The sequence below is a fragment of the Pseudorca crassidens genome, chromosome 15 (assembly GCF_039906515.1).
Source record: "Pseudorca crassidens isolate mPseCra1 chromosome 15, mPseCra1.hap1, whole genome shotgun sequence".
In the NCBI taxonomy this organism is placed as follows: Eukaryota; Metazoa; Chordata; class Mammalia; order Artiodactyla; family Delphinidae; genus Pseudorca; species Pseudorca crassidens.
Window position 1 is genome coordinate 79173064 of NC_090310.1, and position 21385 is coordinate 79194448.

The 21385-nt window shown below is 44.7% G+C and overlaps 1 protein-coding gene across 5 annotated transcripts in view; it reads right to left on the reverse strand.

The window, feature by feature from the left end:
* Nucleotides 1-21385, reverse strand: part of ATP9A (ATPase phospholipid transporting 9A (putative)) — a 133310-nt gene that overhangs the window by 48362 nt on the left and 63563 nt on the right. For all 5 annotated transcript variants that reach the window (XM_067708464.1, XM_067708463.1, XM_067708467.1 and 2 more), the window contains 4 exons: nt 19776-19936; nt 17018-17160; nt 15930-16042; nt 5069-5281 (listed from right to left, as the gene is read on the reverse strand). In XM_067708464.1, coding sequence (XP_067564565.1) covers nt 5069-5281; nt 15930-16042; nt 17018-17160; nt 19776-19936 — 630 coding nt within the window. The remainder of the gene's footprint in view (nt 1-5068; nt 5282-15929; nt 16043-17017; nt 17161-19775; nt 19937-21385) is intronic.

The window sequence follows — 21385 nt, forward strand, 5'->3', positions numbered from 1 at the left end:
AAATAAAGCTGTGGGGAAAAGGAAACCAAGAAAGTAACACCGACCTCTGTGAAGACACCAAAGACCAAAAGAAAATACCCTTTTTTAAAAAAAAGCAAACTGCTATTCAGAATCTTAGAAAAACAAAACAAATCTGAATCCAAAGGCAATTAATGGACAGCAGAGATAAAGGGCTCTTCTCTTTAACAAAAAGGAGCTGCAAAGCACACAGCATTCCATGGAAGATTTACCTTCATGGAAAAATCTTTGCACAGCCCTAAAACAAATATATCAAAGTTCAGTGGGAACCAGGGGTGTGGGACAGGCATTAAAGACCGTCATATATGCATGTCAATAGCCAATCGGAGCCCAGAGGCACAAGTGCTGATCGGATCACCAACGTTTAATTTAAATTCTATGAAATACCCACAAGCTACTGGTCCCCAGTCCGTAACTACCAAAAGTCTGGTCCTTTCTCACATGGACCCTTCAATGGTATCATCCTCCCATTCCGAAACGGAAAGGCGAGATCAAGCAGACGAACCCTGGTTAAGACACGGTGACAAATATGACCAGCTTCCGGTTCCAGGGCACACGTCTCAGTAGGCTCACCCACACCTATCCCCCACCTCCCCCTTCTCTCTGCACACAATTCCCATCTCAGAATTTGGCCAAGGGTTACCAGATTTTTCACCCCCTAAAAAGCCTGGTTCAAATATCAATGGTCAACAGAGGAACTGGGCTTCACAGCTTGAGCTCTTCCACAAACACCAAGCAGATGAGAAGGAGTCGTCTCCCAGGGGACACATTCCATTGCCCCAGAAAAGGAGGAAGAAGAGACTGGGCAGGGAAAGACACACCCAAGTGTCCTGCCATTTCTGATCTTTGGAAAAGATTCTAACTGTGCCATCCTCCCCCCACCTCCGCCCGCACGATCACATCAACCCCTGGTTCACGGATATTCGCAGATGAGTCCAGACCTCCAAAACACTTCACGTACCAAAGAAGCCCGTCCCTCCTTCTTAAAATGAACAAAAATCATCATCATCATCATCATCATAACTGGGAGTCCTTGCAACATTGGTGGAAGAGTAAAATGGTTAAAAAAAAAAAAAAAAAATCCCGGGAAGCACTCTGGTAATTTATGTCATGAGCCTTAAACATACTCATTCAGTTTGACCCACAGGATTTACTGACCACATACTAAGGGCCTCACAACACCCTCCTGTGGGTCCCACGTCACAGACACACAGTGGGGATAAGGAACCCGCTCAGGCAACTGTCTCACTCCTGCTGCCCCAAGGGGTGTGAGCTGCTGCCTTGTTTAACGTAGACTCCACAGTGCCTGGCTCGTGGGAGGCACTCAAAAATATCTGGTGAATTAGTGAACCCCGTCGCACCATTTCTAGAAATAGCAAGTGTAAGGATACTCACTGCAAATGTTTATAAACACTGTTGCTCAAAAATAGAAATAACCTAAATTCCAATAATACGAGAACAGTTGAAGATATTAGGGTCCATACCGTAGGCAGTGAATCTGAAAAACTGTGTAATGTTCAAGAAAATTGAGAAACAGGTATGATAAAATATTAGTGAAAAAAGAACAAATATAGGCAAAACCCATAACTATATTAAAATGCTCATTTTTTTACGAAAAAAATACATGAAAACCTAGTGGAGGGGCTATATATCAAATGAATAAAAATTAATATTTAGTGGTTTCTGAAAAATGGTTTAGTAAAAGGATTAAGAGTTTGGGCTCTGAAAACAAACTCCCTGGGTTAAAGCCCTGACCCTGTCACTTAGGGGACTGGTGCTGTAACATAAGTCAGCCACAGAAAACGGCAACTTTACCAGGATGAAACCTGGGAGACACCACCTTAGCCAAGAAACCTAAGTTAACATCTCCGAGACCTAGACACGCCAACACCATGCGTCTCTGGATACCCTGCACCGAGGACAGCACCAGAAATGCATAACCTGAGTCAACATCATAAGAAAATGTCAGACAAATACAAACTGAGGGACATTCTACAAAACAGATAACCTGTATTCTTCAACAGTCAAGGCTGTGACGGTCAAGGAAAGCTGAGGAACTGTTCCAGGTTAATAGAAACGCCAGATGGTCCAGTGGTTATGACTCCGAGCTTCCACTGCAGGGGGACATAGGTTCGACCCCCGGTTGGGGCACTAAGATCCCACATGCTACACGACTTGGCCAAAAAGAAAAATTAAATTAAAAAAATAAAAATAAAAGAGACACCAGAGGCAGTACAACTGAATGTGGTGTGTACTCCTGGACTGGTTATTGATCTGGGGAAAATATTTTTTTCTTTTTTTGTAAAAAAAAAAAGTGAGTGGGACAGCTGATGCAATTTTAATAAGATCTGCAAGTCAGATAACAGTACTGTATCAACGTTAATTTCCTGATTCTCATAACTGACCTTGTTTTGTAGGGAGATATTTAGGAAAGTATTTTTAGGAAATATTTAGGAATAAAAGGGGATCACGCCTGAAGCTTACTCTTCAAAGGTGAAGAGGAAGCAAAAGCAGAGAAGGGTTCACATTTGAAGAATCTGAGTAAAGTGTTGGTAAAGGGGACGTCTTTGTGTTCATTTTACAACTTTTCCAAAAATCTGAAAGTATTTCAAAATTAAAAAGTCTAAAAAAAAAAAAAATCCAGGGAAGATGTAAAAATGTAATGTACAGCACAGGAAATATAGCCAATATTTTATAATAACTTTATATGGAGTATAATCTCTAAAAATATCAAAGCACTCTGCTGTACTCCTGAAACTAATATAATATTGTAAATCAACTATACTTCAATTAAAAAATAATAAGAAAAGAAAAGCCACTATACTTTGAACTCTTAAAAAAAAAACAAAAAACTAGGAACTTCAGGCTAAGTATTTAATCTCTCTGTCCTTGACCTTTCTCTTCTGAAAATGGGGATAATCATAGTACCTCTTAGTTGCTGGGAAGATTTAATGAATAATACACAGTACGTCAAATGGGACCTGATGTGTACCAAATACTCAAGGGAAGTTACCTATTGTTATCTTTTATGAGTGAAGTTGAAAATAACCCATTTCCCTCTTTATATTCTTCTGAAATTTCCAAATTTTCCACACTACAAAAAATTGCTTCCATAATCAGAATAAAAGTTTTTTTTAAGGAAAGAAAAAAGGATGGAAGACTGGAAAGAAAAAAAAACAAAATGTTAACAGACTAGTAAAACACAGACTGTGTCTTAACTACACTCAAGTCAGGGGGCAAAGGACATGATACCATTTTCATGCTGGGCGAGGGAATGCTCTGCCTACACCTACACAAAAGGCGTTCCTATCATATGGCACCCTGAGAGAAAAAGCAGTGAGGGGCTTCTTACAGAAAACACTACACAGGCAACTGTATTACCAGGTCCTATGCTCTTGAACACAGAATTACACGAATCCTTTCAGCTTTAGCAAGAGTTGATGCTTAGATACAAAAATATGTGGCTTACCAGACTTCATCAAAATTTAAAACGTCCACGTTTCAAAGGACACCATCAAGAACATAAAAGATAGAATGGGGGCTTCCCTGGTGGCGCAGTGGTTGAGAGTCCGCCTGCCGATGCAGGGGACACGGGTTCGTGCCCCGGTCTGGGAAGATCCCACGTGCCGCGGAGCAGCTGGGCCCGTGAGCCATGGCCACTGAGCCTGCGCGTCCGGAGCCTGTGCTCCGCAACGGGAGAGGCCACAACAGTGACAGGCCCGCGTACCGCAAACAAACAAACAAACAAACAAAAAGATAGAATGGGAGAAAATATTTGGAAATCACATATCTGACAGGAGGCTTTTATCTCAAATACATAAAGAACTCTTACAACTCAATAACAAAAAGACACATAACACAACTAAAAGTGGGCAGAGGGCCTGGATAGACATTTCTCCAAGGAAGATATATAAAGGGGCCAATAAGCACATAAAAAGATGCTCAACGTTATCAACGTTATTAACCTTTGGTATCAGAAACACAAATCAAAACCACAATGAGATTTCACTTCACACTCACTAGATCGGCGAGAATCAAAAGGAGGGACGATGACAAGTGTCGGCTAAGATGCAGAGAAACTAGAGCCCTCATACCTTGCAGGTGGGAATTTAAAACGGCACAGCCACTTCAGAAACAGTGTGGCAGTTTCTCAAAAGGCTAAACATAAATTTAACGTGAGCCAGCAATCCCTCTCCTACACGTACACCAAGAGAAATGAACACATATGTCTGCGCAAAAACCTGGACACGTGTTCATAGCACAATAGCCCCCCAAAGAAAATACACACACATATATATATATATTATATACATAGAAAATATATCAACAGTCCAAATGTTCACCAACCGAAGACTGGGTAAACAAAACACAGTATTATCCCTTCAATGGAATATTGTTCATCCATAAACAGGCATGAAGTACAGACACACGCTACCACGTGGATGAATCCTGAAAATACACGCTAAGTGAAAGAGGTGAGACGCCAAATGTGTGTGTGTCTTTCCACTTGTATGAAATGTCCAGAACAGGCAAATCTACAGAGATAGAAAGTAGGTCAGTGGTTGCCAGGGGCTGGAGGGAGGGAGGGCGGGAGTCTATGGGAATACAGGCACGGAGTGCTTCCTTTTGGGTTGACAAAAGTGTCACAAAAATCGATTCTAAAACCGACTGTGGTAATGGTTGCATAACTCCGTGAATATACTATTTAAAAAAACCACTGACCTGTATGTATCCGTCACACGGGCGATTGTATGGTATGTGTATTCTATCCTAATTAAGCTGTTTTTTAAAAAAGGAATGTGGTTTCATGGGACCTGTGCCCCTTCTGCGCTGCCCGTCTGAACCGCAAACAAGACCTCTCGCTGCTTCCTAACTCAGGATGTGTCTCAAGTCCAAGGCTACTCCTTCTAGAGGAAGATCAAGGGCTGCAGGCATTTGCCAGCCTGTTTCCCTAGCGGCCCAGCGTCGCCCCGGAACCTGCTGCCCTGACAGGTGGCCCCACCCGGAGCAGGTGGGGAATGGGCAGGGCATCCCGCATGCCGGGGCTTACCTCGTCCGGGCTGGACGCCTGGTACACACGGCAGGAGTCCTCGTACTGCTTCTCCGCCTCGGCCTGGTCGGTGACACCGCTGGACTCGTACACGGGGGTGACGTTGTGGCACAGCGCGATGGCCTTGACAGCTTCGTGCACGCGGGTGCCCATGGTCCGCCGCACCTTGGTGGTGAGCGCGGGGCCCTTCTGAGCGGGCGGGTCCTGGGATTGCTAGGAGAAGAGGAAACCAACGAGCAAGATGACCAGAGACACGGAAGGACCTTGAGAAGGAAGAAGAACGACCCTGCGGAGTCGCTGCTTCTCTTTCAGCTGCTCTAACACACGTCACTCTGGGGGTATCTCCAGTAACACTGCCATGAGGGCGTGCGAGTCAGGGATCCGGTCATGGGCGTTCAGCCAAAAACAAAAATGCAAAATAAATCGAGGAAAAAAACGACAGCTTGGTGAATGTGGGTGATGCTACCTGGGGACCTGGGAACGCGCCTTCCTTTGGGTGGTGCTGGGGGCCTCTGACCGAGTGGGGGCCCCATTACACTTCAAGTGATGCGGCTGCTTCAGACCAGGGCGTCCGGACCTCGGCACTGCTGACATCTGAGGGAGATAATTCTCCGTTGGGGCTGGCGGCAGGGGGAGAGTCCTATGCACAGTGGGATGGCTAGCAGCTTCTCTGGCCTCCATCTACTAGATGCCAGACGCAACCCCCAGGTGCAACAGGAGAACAATACTGTCTTCAGATGTTGCCAATTGCCCATGGAGACCAAAATCATGCCCGGTTTAGAACTGCTGTTTTAAATGGACATTCCTCTCAGTTTAAAATTGAAGACAGGGGGCTTCCCTGGTGGTGCAGTGGTTAAGAATCCGCCTGCCAATGCAGGGGACACGGGTTCGATCTCAGGTCCAGGAAGATCCCACATGCCGCGGAGCAACCAAGCCCATGCGCCACAACTACTAAAGCCCACGTGCCTAGAGCCCGTGCTCCGCAACAAGAGAAGCCACCGCAAGGAGAAGCTCACGCATCGCAACAAAGAGTAGCCCCCGCCCGCCGCAACTAGAGAGAAAAGCCCACGCGCAGCAACGAAGACCGAACACAGCCAAAAATCAATAAATTTTTTTAAAAAATGAATTCAACAGTATGGATGGGGACTCTAGGGGGTAACGAGCAACCAAGGGCAGGTCCGGGGAGCATATCAGTAACAACCAGAAAGAAGCCTGGCTGGCTGGACACACTGCAAAATGGTACCTAGAAGTCCACTGAGGGTAGATTTTCAAGAGTAAACTTAAATGTACTCAAGCTGTGCCTTCCACACTGGCCATGGACCCTAACTCTTGTCTAAGAAGCAGTTCTGTTGCTTACACAGCCCTCATCCGTTCCTTCATTCATACCTTTCAACACACAGCTTGGCCTCCTAATGGGTTAAGGTGGGGAAAAGGTTTTGAGCAACAAGGTAAAAAGAGTACTGAAGGCTGAGAAATCTGAGCCTGCTTCTCGGGTGGGTGTGAACAGCTGTGTGACCTTGAGCAAGTGGCATCTGCCCTTTTCCCGCAAATGGGAGGAGTGGGCTAGGGGGTGCTTTTCACCCCACGTGCTGAGTAGAGAAATTCCGAGAAACCCACTCAGCACCATCAAACGTGGAGGACAAGCAACCCCATACCCATCTCTGTTACACACCGGGTACCATGAAGGCCTAGCTTTGAATAAAGGGGTTCTACTGCCTTAAAATACAATAAAAAATTAAGACCACTAGAGAGAGACCACTTGTCAACAGTCTATGAGTTAGTGTTCAATAAAAAACACTCAGGTGCCCTCCCATGACCCACCTGATTAGCCTCTCTGTCCAACCTCCTTCCTGCCTCAGGGCCTTTGCACTTACGGGACCCACTTCCTAGAACACTGTTTCCCACATCCCTGCAGAGCTAGCTCACTCCACCTCATCATTCAGGTCTCCATTCAATGTTTCCTCCTCAAAGTCACCTCCCCTGAGCCCCCTAATCCATGCTGCCCCCTGTGCCCACCCCACTGGGAGCCACGCTTCTACATTACCATGTGTGTTATTGTCTCCACTGGCTAAAACTGAATCCTTTACCCGATAATTCTCCCGTTAGACCATGAGAACAGAGAGCTTGTCTATTGAATTCTAGTACCAAGGGCCGTAGTAACTAGCAACAGATATTTGTTGAACAAATGAACAACTTAATATTCCTAAGATACTGGTTAGAAGTCCTCATTTGTCATGAACTTTTTTTCCATTTCTAAGAAGAAATAAATATCAAAATCGACCAACATCAGTTCCAGATTTTAAGTCACAGTTTAGGACAAAAGACCTACAATAGTCTTCCTGCCTCTACAACTGAGTCTCGGAAGCTGGAGATGTTTGTGAAGTTACTGAATGCTGTGTTCCATTAAAAACATATTTTATCCAACAGAGCAGAAGCCATCCGATCTTTTAGAATGAATCACGTTTCATACCCATGAACACATGGTTGCCCAAAATGGAGAACAGATGGGTTATGAGAAACAAGAAAACGACTTTCATTTAATTTTTTAATACTATTTTTAGCAGTGGCATTATACTCCTCAGGTAATTAGACAATTACTAAATTATTCTGGTCATGCAGGCACACACACTGCTCCGGCTTCCTGCTCTGTTAACCTCTGGTGTCAAGAGGACACGAGTTTCACTTCCAGGCCAAAGGGCACGGCATGGTAACAATAATTAGAGTAATATATCAGAACTACAGTTTAAATGAATCATTATTTGCCAAGTGCTTTTAATCATAAAGAATTTAACTTTAAAATTATAACGAGGACTGAAGATTTACAGAAAGGTTCCCTCTCCGGGAGAGACTAAATCGAGAACATTTTTCTAAACTCTGTAATTTATGTTCTAGCCATGGACGCATGTCTTCATTTTTTTGCCCACATTCCCCAGCACCTGGACCAAATTATTACTTAACATTAGGAGCAATAACAAGACCTTTGACAAAGTAATTGCTCTGGCTGGCAAGTTTTAGTTACCAGTGGATTTGAATGAAAGGCTGAGTTCAGGGCATCTTCCACAAACCTTCGGATTTTATAAGCAATCTGATTCTGTCTACAGAAGTCAAGTATTTCCACTCATATCTCAAATGTGGGATAACACAGAGCTTTGGGGTTTTGCATTCCAGGTGAAACCACACTAGGGCAAGGCAAAAGAGAGAAACAGCCCAGAGTTTTGCAAAGACCTCACTCTCAGATCAGGGAACCATTTGACAACAAACTAGAAAATGATGGTGATTGAACTGGACCAACATCACAGGCAGACTGGTTTACTATCTCCACGTTCATTTCTCTCTCTCTTAAACTGATACTTATCCCACTTTCCTACTGTTTCAGGGAAGAGGGGTCATAACCATTGATTCTGAAATTCTCTTTTAATTTGCAAATAAAAGGCTTGTCCACACACCAAATGGCAATCCACATATATCATGAAGGCACTGGTAATTACCAGGAGCTCAGCTAGTATTCGTATTGAGGCCCAGTCCTCAAACATCCTCACATTCCCCATATGGAAGAGTTTCACATTGTACAGTGTTTATCTCTAGCCTCCTCCCCATAGGCCCTTTAACCTACACACATTTCTTCTTACTTAAAAAATACCAGGGGAAAATAAAAACAGATGTGGTATCCACAGAGACAGGTTACAACTCTTTTTTCCCTGGGGGGGAACCACTGGCCCTCTTAAGGAGGGAGGGCAAAATAGCCCCATGTGAGGTCAGAAGTTGGGTGAAGAATCAAGATCTCCGTATACAAAGGCCTCTGACTTGGGCCCTTCGGTGGATATCTCGCACCTTGTGATGTTTTGGTCATCCTAGGGCAGCCCAGCCAACAAATGAGATATGGAGATTCAGTGAAAAAAACGGGCCTCCATTTCTCATTAATAATCCATGGCAGGGACATTTCCCAATGAGAACTCCAGCCTGTATTTCAGGAAACAGTAATACAGAAATTAAATGCCGAGCCACCGTGAATATCAATTTTCTTTCCAAATGCAATGAAAACATCACCCCTTACGAACACTCATAATGTTATCAGATACGATGGATGGGTTGCAACTGGTAAAAATACACTATTGAAGAGAAGGAATTCCTGTTTCAATAGGCCCCCTTCACTCCCCAAATTGAGCTCAGAGCTGGTAACTCATTAACCTCAAAGGTCCACCTCCACAGAGACAGGCTTAGAGCTACCACTTCCAAGTGAATCAACTGTCTTACACGCTAAGTGACTGCATAAACACAACACAACGTTTACTGCTTAACAGTACACAGCTTTCCGCACGACAGAGGCAACAAATTTCAATTCGTTGAAACTGAACCATGTATTTACACAGGGGTTCTCAACTCGGGAGACTTTGCCCCCCACTGGGCAGCGTCTGGAGATACTCGAGGGTGTGACAAAGCAGGTGCCGGGGGAGTGTGCTATAGGCATCGAGATGGTAGAGGGCAAGGATGCTGCTGAACACCCTACAGTGCACAGGGTGGTCCCCACAGCAAAAAATTATCCAGCCCAGATGTCAATATGCCAAGGCTGAGAACCGGACATGAAGCCACTGCCACCGTAAAACCGGGGTTAGGATGGTGAGGCCAAACTGTGCGAATGCTGAATTGGATACTGTCAATTTAACATTTGGATTTTTCGCATGAATTTTGAGTTTTTTAAGTACTGCATTACAGTATGATTTGTCTTGATGACGGCGTTTTCTTGCCATCTCGATAAGCTTTGCTCCCTGGGTGCATGCCTCACTCTCCTTAACCCTACCTAGTCCTGGCCCTATTATAAAACCATTAAAAAGGATCATAATCATGACATACATGAAAAGAAAGAAGCTGGACAGTGTTATTCCAACAGTGGTTCTTAACCAGAAATGCCTCTCTGAATAACCAGTAAAGATTTTAAGAAGTATATATATATATATATATACACACATATATATATATATATACATACATATATATATATGCTTGGGCCCCTGACACTTAAAGAATAGAGTAGGGCCCAGGCATATATACATATTTTTAAACTTTACAGTTTTGATGCTCAACTCTAGTTCAAAAGAATTACAAAAATCTGATGCCTTCTTGTTGAAAAGAAAAAAAGGAAGAGAGAGAGAAACAAAAGTACACGTCTCCACAGACACAAAGGCAGAGAAATAGCTTGGCATTTTATACACCCAGGTGTTAACACTGGCTATCACTGAGTGATGTGAATACAGGTGATTTCAGTGCTTTTTATTTGTACTTATCCATGTTGTTTATTTTTTCTGCAGGAAAAAAAAAAATGTACCCTAAGAAAGTATTAGGAATTTTTTAAATCAGTAAAAAACAAAGTAAGCTCTGTGTCCCAGAGAAAAACACAACACAAAAAATTCTTCCTCGAGAAAACATAACCTTCTCTGTTTCCTATGGATGCAGAAAGCAAGAGGGACACTATCTGGGACACAGCAAGCACTGACAACCCAATGCATCCTGTGTGTACATATCTTGTGCAGGAAAGTAAACCGCAAACTCACACATTCACCAACATACTCACCAAAAAGAAAAGGAAAAAAATGCTCAGTAAATTCCAACTCTAACAAATACTAAAACAATATCAGAGACAAAACGTTAAGTGAAAAATCACAGTTCACAGATCAAAATACGTGAAATAATGTGAACTATGTTTTTTTGAAAAATAAGAATTCACATGTACAAAACAGCCTAGAAGAGCGCTCTTGGTCTTGGGCTTCTCTGACACAGCACACCACGAGCCCCCCACTGCCCACACTCATCCATTTTTGTTCAGATACATATATTAATAAAAGTTAAAGATATTTCCACTTGCTGAGGGGAGTAAAATAAAATAGATGACTACATATTCCAGGTAACAAAGAATATTCGTCTCAAAATACTTCGAACGTGTTGAGAAAAAATTTAAGTACCTTCCACACGTGTATATTTAAATTGTATAAATATTGTATTGTGCATTATGAAACAACAAAAAAATTCTAAAATGATGTGATAAAAATGAAAACAGCATATTTCACAGAATTAGCTGATACCTCAAAATAACATATACTCAGGGTAAGGGGCACTGAGAATTATAAATTTTAAATTATAATTATGTAACTTATTTAAAATTATAGATTCAAACTGTCATATCTGTCATACGGGGCATGAAGCGCTGACACGTGCTGCAACCTTGGGGATGCCATGCCAGGTGAAATAAGCCAGGTGCAAAAGGTACTGATTGATCCCCTTCATCTGAAATGTCCAGAACAGGCAAACCACAGACACAAATAGTAGACGGGTGGTTGCCAGGGGCTGGGGTAGGGGTGGGAGTCTTAAGAGATCGGGGGTCCCTCTTTGGGTTGGTGAAAACATTCTGAAATGAGATAGCAGTGACGACTGCACCATGTTGAGAATATACTAAAAAACGCTGACCTGGACACTTAATGGGTAAATGTTACGGTTTGTGAATTCTCTCTCAGTTTTTGAAAGGTGCCAATAAGTAAATGAATAAGGCAGAGGAAAAATCATCACATCTCCTTAGCCTGTCATGGGTTCATCTCATAATGTGTTGGCCATTTCCTTGTGGTTTACTTGGGCTTGTATTGATCGTCTGGAGTTTCCCTGCAGGAATCTTGTAAAGCCACCTGCCCTCTTTCCTCTTTACGAGATTACTTTAGTTAAATAACATCCCTAAAACCAGTCACCTGGACACTCATAAAAGACAATCTGAATTTCAATGTTCTGAAAATAAACAATCGCAGAATTCCAACTCCTTTCGCAGGACACCTCAAGGACTGTGCCTGATAAGAGTTCATCTGATATATGGAGTGGGGGTCCCAGGGTCAATCTTAAAGCTATTAGTAAAGTTTAAATTTTGCTGTAATTTTGAAGATGAAAATGAAATGTGAATAGACATTCTAATCTTTTCCTCCTGCACCTCAATGGGTCTCCTGGCAAACTCTGTTTTGGAGTCCACAAATTTAGACACGGACATTCTGAAAAATAAGGACGAACCTCAGATGTGCAGTAGCTATTCTCAAACTCTGTTTTACTTTGGAATCACCTGGTTCACTTGTTAAAACTGTAGGTCCACGCACCACTCCTAGAGATTCTGTCTCTGTCCCTAGCGATCTGAGCCAGGAGTTCCAAATACTCTACCTTAGGAGACACTGTTATAACATCCTATTATTAAACTCTAAAAGTCAGATGAATGGCTGCAGTGGGCTCGGGAGAATCATCTGGGGTGGTGGTCTAACACTGGATTGTGGGGATGGTTCCACAACTTTGTAAATTTACCTAAAAAAATCACTGAATACTACAGTTAACATGGCTGAATTTTACGGTATGTATGTTATACCTCAATAAAGCTGTTTAAAAACCACAGGAGAGCCTTCGTACTTGTCATCATAAAAGTAGTCATGTGTTTACCGCAGGGCTTTTCGATATCCCGAGAGAAGGATGCACGTGGCCTCAGGGGGTGGAGTGTGCACACCAGCCTCGGTCTTTCCCCATCACACTCAGCTACTTTAAACCCAAGGCCGGGACGGGCAAATCCATTTACGAGCTTCCGCTGAGGAAGGGTGATGAGTTAAGAGTCCATGTTAAGGACTTCCCTAGTGGCACAGTGGTTAAGAATCTGCCTGCCAATGCAGGGGACACAGGTTCGATCCCTGGTCAGGGAAGATCCCACATGCCGCAGAGCAACTAAGCCGATGCGCCACAACTACTGAGCCTGCGCTCTAGGCCCCACGAGCCACAACTACTGAGCCTGCATGCCACAACTACCGAAGCCCGCAAGCCTAGAGCCAGTGCTCTGCAGCAAGAAAAGGCACTGCAATGAGAAACCCGCGCACCACAACGGAGAGTAGCCCCGGCTCGCCACGACTAGAGAAAGCCCGTGCGCAGCAACAAAGACCCAAAGCAGCCAAAAATTAAATAAATAAATAAAAACTAAAAAAAAAAAAGGAGTTCACGGTAAGAACTTTTAAGACTTTACACAGTGTTATCTGTGCTAAACCAAAAATGGGCTACAAAAGCTGAACTACACAAATATCCTGAGAAAGGACGGCTTCTGTCAATACCACAAGCCCTTAAAAATACCACCAGCAGTGCACTTCCCTGGGGGCGCAGTGGTTGAGAGTCCGCCTGCTGATGCAGGGGACACAGGTTCGTGCCCTGGTCCGGGAAGATCTCACATGCCGCGGAGTGGCTGGGCCCCGTGAGCCATGGCCGCTGAGCCTGCGCGTCCAGAGCCTGTGCTCCGCAAAGGGAGAGGCCACAACAGTGAGAGGCCCGCGTAGTGCCAAAAAAAATAAAAAATAAAGAATACCACCAGCATAGGCAGGGGTGTGCCTCCTGCCGGGGTGCACCCCAAGGTCTACGAAGCTGTGTACCGTGACCGTCGGCAGCCAGCACCACTGAGACAGGGCTGAGAGGCAGGCGGGGTTCAGCCAGGTGCTGAGAAGCATTACGATCCACACACTGGCCCCTCAAGAGGGGCCCGAGAGGCACTGGGACCAACGGTTCAGAGGGAAGAATATTCCCAGACACAGAAACGAGGCTGCTCACCTTGCCCTGAATGCTGCCGGCAGGGGCGTAACGGGGTGAGCGGGAGGAGAGAGCGAACAGCGGGAGAGGTGGCAGCAGGGGATGCAGGCCTTGCTGGACCACGTGGAAGCCTCAGACCCTGCGAGGGAGCTGCCAGTACGAGGGTGATCCTGTGCTCCCAGGAGGGAAACAGGGAAAGCCTGCAGGGGGGTCACTGCAGACAGGCAGGCAAGGGAGAGTGTAGTTCCTGTCTAGAGAGCGAGAGGGGATGAAGACGAAAGGCCAAACAGGTGATCTGGGGGGAGCAGGGCCACGACTGAAGGCAGGCGGTCACGGGGCAGGAAGCAGGGGCACTTCCCAAATCCCTGGACGGAGCTAACAGGGTAAACGGGAGTGGTGCTTACTAAAACAAGAACAGCTTAGAGAAGCAAGCGTACAGGAAAAATGTCGGGATGGTGGGTGCACCGTCCTCGTGACCCACAAGCGGTGATGCCAGGTATGCAGGTGTATTCCAGGGTGAAGCTCCTGGCCGGGCTGACACAGACATGGGAGGCATCAGCTTCAATAAGGTGACAGAAGCTGGATAAGACCGGAACCCCCTAGAGAGTGACACACAGAGCCCAGCATGGACACCACGTCACCTCACAGAGGAAGACGGGTCAGAGAGAGAGAAAGGAACCAGGGGCTGACTGTGGCTTTTCCTCTCAGTCCAACCAAGTCCTTGTGACTTTTTAAGAGTCTTAAAGTCCACCTCTGAAGAAGGACAATGGACCATTTGGGGACAAGCCACGATGCCCACACAGGGAGCCTAGAAGAATGAATGACAAGGGCTTCGTGGCTGGTAGCAGGTGATGACGTGACATGGATCAAACAAACTGTTCTCCACTTAAAATCCACCCCCACTTCCACACTATCCCCTCCCCTGCCATTTTCAGGAGATACCCCGGAAATCCAGGTGTGCAGGCTAACGAACATTCCGGAAAATTAAATGTTGAGACTATAATTGTATCACAAAGCATTTAGACAGTCCACCTCTAACTCTTACACAAGAATACATTTTTAATTGGCCTTCTGACTATGGAATCATTATCTATTTGGACAAATTTAAGCAAAACATGGCCTTTTTATTCTATTGCCCCCAAACAAGTGTCATGATATGTAGCTGGTCTAATGCAGTCCATCTTAGCCCTGGGTATGTCTCAGAATTACCAAGGGATTTGTTTGTTTTGTCATCTTTCTTTTTTTGTTTTTTTGCGGTACGCGTGCCTCTCACTGCTGTGGCCTCTCCCACTGCGGAGCACAGGCTCCGGGCCCAGCCGCTCCGCGGCATGTGGGATCTTCGCGGACCAGGGCACGAACCCGTGTCCCCTGCATCGGCAGGCGGACTCTCAACCACTGCGCCACCAGGGAAGCCCACTGTCATCTTTCTTTTAAAACACAGGAGCCCAGACTCTCCTGTCCTCTTAATGAGTCAGAATCTCTAGGATAGCAGACCCAAGTTAATGTCTTTTGTTTTGTTTTTACTCTGTTTTTAAAACATCGCCAGTAATTCTGATGAGCAGCCAAGGTGGGGGACCCGCTGGTCTCATTTTACAGGACTCTTAGGACACTTACAAGTAATACCTTTCTCTAAAAAAAAAAATGACCGGTTTTGAAAAACCTTGTAGTGGGGGGAAAATCAGGAACAGATAAGTTGACCATCATCTCTGATAATTTCTTCCATGAGACTGCCGAGTTGGAAAGAGATGAGGAACTAAAGCTGATCGGTTATACCGTGATTATGTCACAAGCAGCCCATTAATTATGCTGTTTTGGCTCATAACAGGGGAAAAGGAAAAAGTAAGCATGTTTGTAAACCTGAAGGAAAACCAACCATCAGGTTCTCAAAGTTCTTTCTGGCACCAGTTACTAGCAAATAATTTTTTCTTATGTTTTCCCCAGTATCCATTAGTATTTCAGTAGATTAACCCTGGGGATGAGGAAGATGGGGCAAAAACCTCAAATGCAGGTCTATTCAAAACGTGAAGCATTAGTGGTTGCCAGGGGTTTGGAAGGAAAGGTGGGGTTGGGGGAAGTGAGGAGTGACTGACTGTCCATGGGTACAGGGCTTCCTTTTGGGGTGATGAAGATGAAATTGACTGTGGTGATGGTTACACAACTCTGAGTATACAAAAAAACACCAAACTGTACACTTTTAATGAGTGAACCATATGGTATTATGACTTCTTCTCAATATAGGTGTTAATAAATGTAAAACTTGTTTGGGTATCAAAACAGAAGGCTTTACCTGGGTGTAAATACTAAAAATGTGGCTTTGTACTTCATCCATTGAGTCGAGGCCATAGGCCACGGTGCCTAGATGGAGCCGTTTGAAAACCATCTCATTCTGGGTAAGAGTTCCTGAAACACAAGACAGATCAGTAACTGCCTACAGCCTGGAGCTCTTATTATTATTAACAGTAATGGTAGCTATTTGGCTTTTTTTTTGAGAGTTTACTATATGTCACAGACTGGTTTCAGCACTGCTCCTGCTGGACACCTGTGATATTTTGTCAGCCTGGAATCCCAGAATTTCTTCTGAAAATAGAACCCCAGGTTTCAAGGGGGAATTATCACCCTCATTCCCTGGGATGGTCCAGAGGAAGCGTCAATCAGGGTGCCTGACTCATTCCATTGGCCAAGAGGGCAGCACGTGACATACATGAGGCCAATCAGATTCTATCTTGAAGGAATCTAAACCTTGAGCAGAGGGGCATATCAACAGAGGATGAGTCGAGTCAAGTCAGGAGACCATCCCAGGGGTCCTGATGCTGACACAGCCAGAACTTTCCTGGTTCTTCTTCTTCCTGAAACCTAGTTTTGCTCTGATTTCCCGAATCTTTGCAATAGATTCTCTTTTATCCCATGCTCACTGAATGGTAGAGAGGAAGCTAAAACCCAGGTCTCCCCACTCCACACTTGCTCTCAACCACTACGACAACCTCGTAACTTGACAGATGTTAAACTGTGGAGCAGTATTTTGAGGTGTGGTCTCAAGGTCAGGACGTGAAGCCAGACTGTCTGATTTCAAAGCCTGCTTCTGCCGCTATGTGCTCCTGACAAGTCACCTAACCACCAAGTCACTTAATACCCCCGAACTCCCAACACCGGGGGAGGATTAAGTAAGTGACTATAAATACCCAGAATGGTGCTTTTGTACATAATTAGCAGGAAGTAAGGCTGTGCTGCTATCGTCATCATCATCACCAAATAGTCTGTCATCATCAAAAGATGAAGAAAATAAAAGTGCAGCAGCATGCATCTCTAACACCTCCAGAAAGAGATTCCAGGCACCTTCTTCGACCTTGAATCCTGCGAGGGCCACAGGAAACTCACCGGTCTTATCTGTGAGTAGGTAGGAAATCCTCCCCAGCTGCTCGGGAATCGTGCTGGAGCGAACCACGGTCCCGGGGATTTTCGAGTCCCTGCGAATCACCCAGCTGTACACGATCTTGCCCATGTCCAGGTTCACACGCAGACTGTCAGAGAACCAGAGCACACAGGTTAACGGGATAAACGTAAGACTGCCTGTATCTCAACAAGGACTCTAAATGCACATCGTTTGTGCCATAACATCTGGAATCACCCCCTGCAGAAGCACACTGCTGGGGCTGAATCCACAGATTCAACACCACTATCAAATTTCCATGAAGCGATTCTGTTACGGACCAAAATAAAATATAAAAATTTAAGATACTTTTAAAATATCGAAAAGGTAGTTGTTTTAGCCTTACTTAAAAAAAGAAAAAATAGTAGTCCTCTGAGCTAATGTATTTTTGATACCTTATTCATGGTTTACATTGTGGTAAAATATACGTAACATCACATTTACCATTTAAAGCATCTTAAGCATACAGTTCAATGATATCAAGTACGTTCACATCGTTATGGGACCATAATCACCATCCATCTCCAGGACCTTTTCATCTTCCTACACTGAAATTTTATACCCATTAAACAGCAGTTCCCCATTTCCCCTTCTCCAGCCCCCAGCAAGCACCATTCTACTCTCTGTCTCTACGAATTTGACTGCTCTGGGGGTCTCGTACTGTGGAGTCACACATGATCTGTTCTTTTGTGTCTGGCTTATTTCACTTAGCATAATGTTTTCAGGGTTCATCCATGTTGCAGCATGTGTCAGAATTCCCTTCCCTTTTTTTTCCTTCCTTTTTAAGGCTGAATAATATTCCTTTTTATGTCCTATACTCATTTTTTTAAATTAATTTATTTATTTATTTTTGGCTGTGTTGGTTCTTTGTTGCTGCACACGGGCTTTCTGTAGTCGTGGTGAGCAGGGGCTATTCTTAGCTGTGGCGCACTCGCTTCTCATTGCGGTGGCTTCTCTTGTTGCAGAGCACGGGCTCTAGGCACGTGGGCTTCGGTAGTTGTGGCTCGCGGGCTCTAGAGCACAGGCTCAGTAGTTATGGCGCACGGGCTTAGTTGCTCCATGGTATGTGGAATCTTCCCGGACTAGGGCTCGAACCTGTGTCCCCTGCATTGGCAGGCGGATTCTTAACCACTGCGCCACCAGGGAAGTCCCTGTGTTATACTCATTTTTTTTTGTTTGTTTTGGGTTTTTTTTTGTTTTTTTTTGCAGTACGCAGGCCTCTTACTGCTGTGGCCTCTCCCGCTGCGGAGCACAGGCTCCAGACGCGCAGGCCCAGCGGCCACGGCTCACGGGCCCAACCGCTCCACGGCATGTGGGATCCTCCCGGACCGGGGCACGAACCCGCGTCCCCTGCATCGGCAGGCGGACTCCCAGCCACTGCGCCATCAGGGAAGCCCGTTATACTCATTTTTAAATATTTCATTGCAAACAATAAAAAGAAATCTTCAAATTCATTCATAATCCTATAAACTGATTAAATTGCTAACTATTTCACTGGCTAGCCCTGGCCCGTATGCAGATTCAATGCACCGATTTTCAGTTGTTGTAGACAGAACTCTAAAGACTACAATTATACACAACATTACAGCACAAACACTCTTTTGTTAGCAGTAAATTAGACTTATTTATTCTTTGAAACCATCATCCAGAGCACACTAGCCTGGGGTTCAATCTCCTTCTTCTAGTCACGTTGTTGCACCAAAACCACAATCTCTGCCTTCGGAAAAAGACAAAGTCTAGCTGGGATGATGTAAATACACAAAAGGGCAGGACAAAATACAGGGCAATAGATCAAGTGTAAGAGAGAGATTATAAGCACTAGAAGTCTGAGGGAAAGAGATATGGCTTGTTTTATAATTATTTACTGATCATTTATTATGGGGAAAAAGTAGAAACAAGCATCCAACAATACGGGTCTAAATAAATTATCAGGCATAAAATACATACTACAGCAGTTCTAATAAATGACGGTGTGCAAGTATATTTGATGTGAAAAGTTATCTGCAGCACATACTTTTGTTAGGAAAAAAAGGGGTGGGTGGGAGTGGATTCTTATGTAGAGCAAATTCTCCTTTTTCTAAAATAGAAAGCCGTCTAGAAAACATATATCCCAAAACATTAACAGCAATTTTCACTTAGTTGTGAGATTAGAGATGATTTTTATTTTATTCTTTGGCTACTGTGAATTTTTTTTCTACTATGACCATCTATTACTTTATTATATATATATGTATATGTGTATATATATATATATATATTTTTTTTTTTAACCATTTATTCAGCCTTCAAATGAGCTAGGCAAACAATTGTCTGGCATGTGCCACCAAGCTTCCACTGCTAATCAAGCCCCGTGAGTCCTGTCTCAGGCTCAGAATCCTTCCCAACACAGCACTCCCACCAGTCACCACCAACCTCCTGGGGCTGGTAAATAAGATGAAACCTAAATGGCATGTCCAGTGTACACTGAGACTGGGCAAGGCCAGATCTTTTGAGCAGAGAGTAATTCCAGAAAGGATGGTTCAGGGAGGAATGTGCCCATCCAGTGCTCCGGCCAGAGCGCCGCCTACACTCCTGACCCTGCCTGTCCTTGGTCATCACTCTACAAAAGGGCCCAGCTCCTTCTCAAAACCGCAAAACCATGACCTTTGGATGAAGAGAGAGAAGCAAAGGTCGCAGCACTTAAACACAAGCTTGTTCTCTGCTTACCTGATGGGAATGATGTTGGAAAACAAAAGGAGGAAGCGGATGATCTGTAGGTACCAACGTCCGGCGAAGTGCTGGAGGGCGACCATGACCAGAGACACCACCACCAAAGCTCCGAAGAGGATCTTTGTTAGACAGTTCACTTCCAGGTCAAACAGGCCAATCTGTGGGACAGCGCACAGGGCGAAGCTTGTGATTCGCTGGTGCAACCCACAGCCCGCCCGGAGAACGGGTCCTTCCCCCGTGAACACCTCTACCTCGGGCAAGACCGTGGGCTCCATGGATCCCCACATCTTTGGGTGAGAACGCTGGGCTCCACAGGCTGACAGACATCCAAGGGACTTCAATGAATCCGATTTCGATTTTTTCTTAATGAATTTAGATTTAGCCTTGGAATCACATAAGTGGGTTACTGCTGCCTTCAGCGATGCTGTGCACTGCGTGGCCTCTACCATCCTACACGGCAACCTGTAAGATGACTCAGTCCTACGACTCTGCGCAGCGCACCACGCACTAATTCCCTATGGCCTGGAAATTCAGGGCACACACCACTGGTGGCCCCTGATTTTTAGGTGCTGCATTCGTGAACGTTAGTATTTTAATGACTACATACTTATTTTAATGTATATTCTTTAAAAATGGAACCAGCACATGAAACCCATCACTTCGCAGAAACATGGCCCCGGATACAGCTAAAACATCAAATAGGTGACATTTATAGTTGTAATAACGAAGGTCGTCATGGGGGTTGTAATGGCAGGGTGAAATGATTCGCATCTGTTCACAGCATTGACAAAGAAGACCGCTCTGCAATATCCTGACTCGAAGAAACTGGGGGAGGGGTGGAGCTGGGAGGGAGGGTGCCGGTGGGAAGGGAGCAGTAACAGGGCCATCAGGCAGACTGCAGAGCTGACTCCGCTTGCCCTGCCGCAGCAGCTCAGCGTGGGTGTGAAGCCAGGTCTACACAGCTTGGCCAGAGCGTGGTCCTTCTCAGGCCATTTCTCCTCTATAAGATGAGGCTGCAAAGCACCTGTGCTCACAGGCTGGTGTAAGGATTAAATGAGGTGCAGTGAAGGATGCCGCACAAGACGTGGCAAACAGTAAGGACTCATCAGTTCATTTTAAAAGCTTTTAAAACGTTATGTATTCATTTACAAGCAGTCCTTGTTTAACTGCCGTGAGCTTAGCAGATACTGAGGTTTTTTACAAATTGAAGGTGTGTGGCAACCCTGTGTTGCCAGAGGATAAGTTAGTATTTTTTAGCAATAAAGTATTTTTAAATAAGGTATGTACATTGGGTTCTTTGACATAATGCTTTTACTGCACACTTAACAGACTACAGGATAGTGTAAACATAACTTTTAAACGTACTGGGAAACCGAAAAATTCATTTAACTTGCTTTGTTGTGATACGCACTTTACATGGCGGTCTGGAATAGAACCATCACCTCTCCAAAGGTTGCCTGTACATACGAACACATATTCATGTACTGTGCGTATGTATCTATATATACACATGTACCTCTGCACATACACGGACGTGAAAAGATAGTCTGTGTAAATGAAGTCACACTGTCAGGGGTTCCTGTTTTTAAATCTAGCTTCTCACCCCA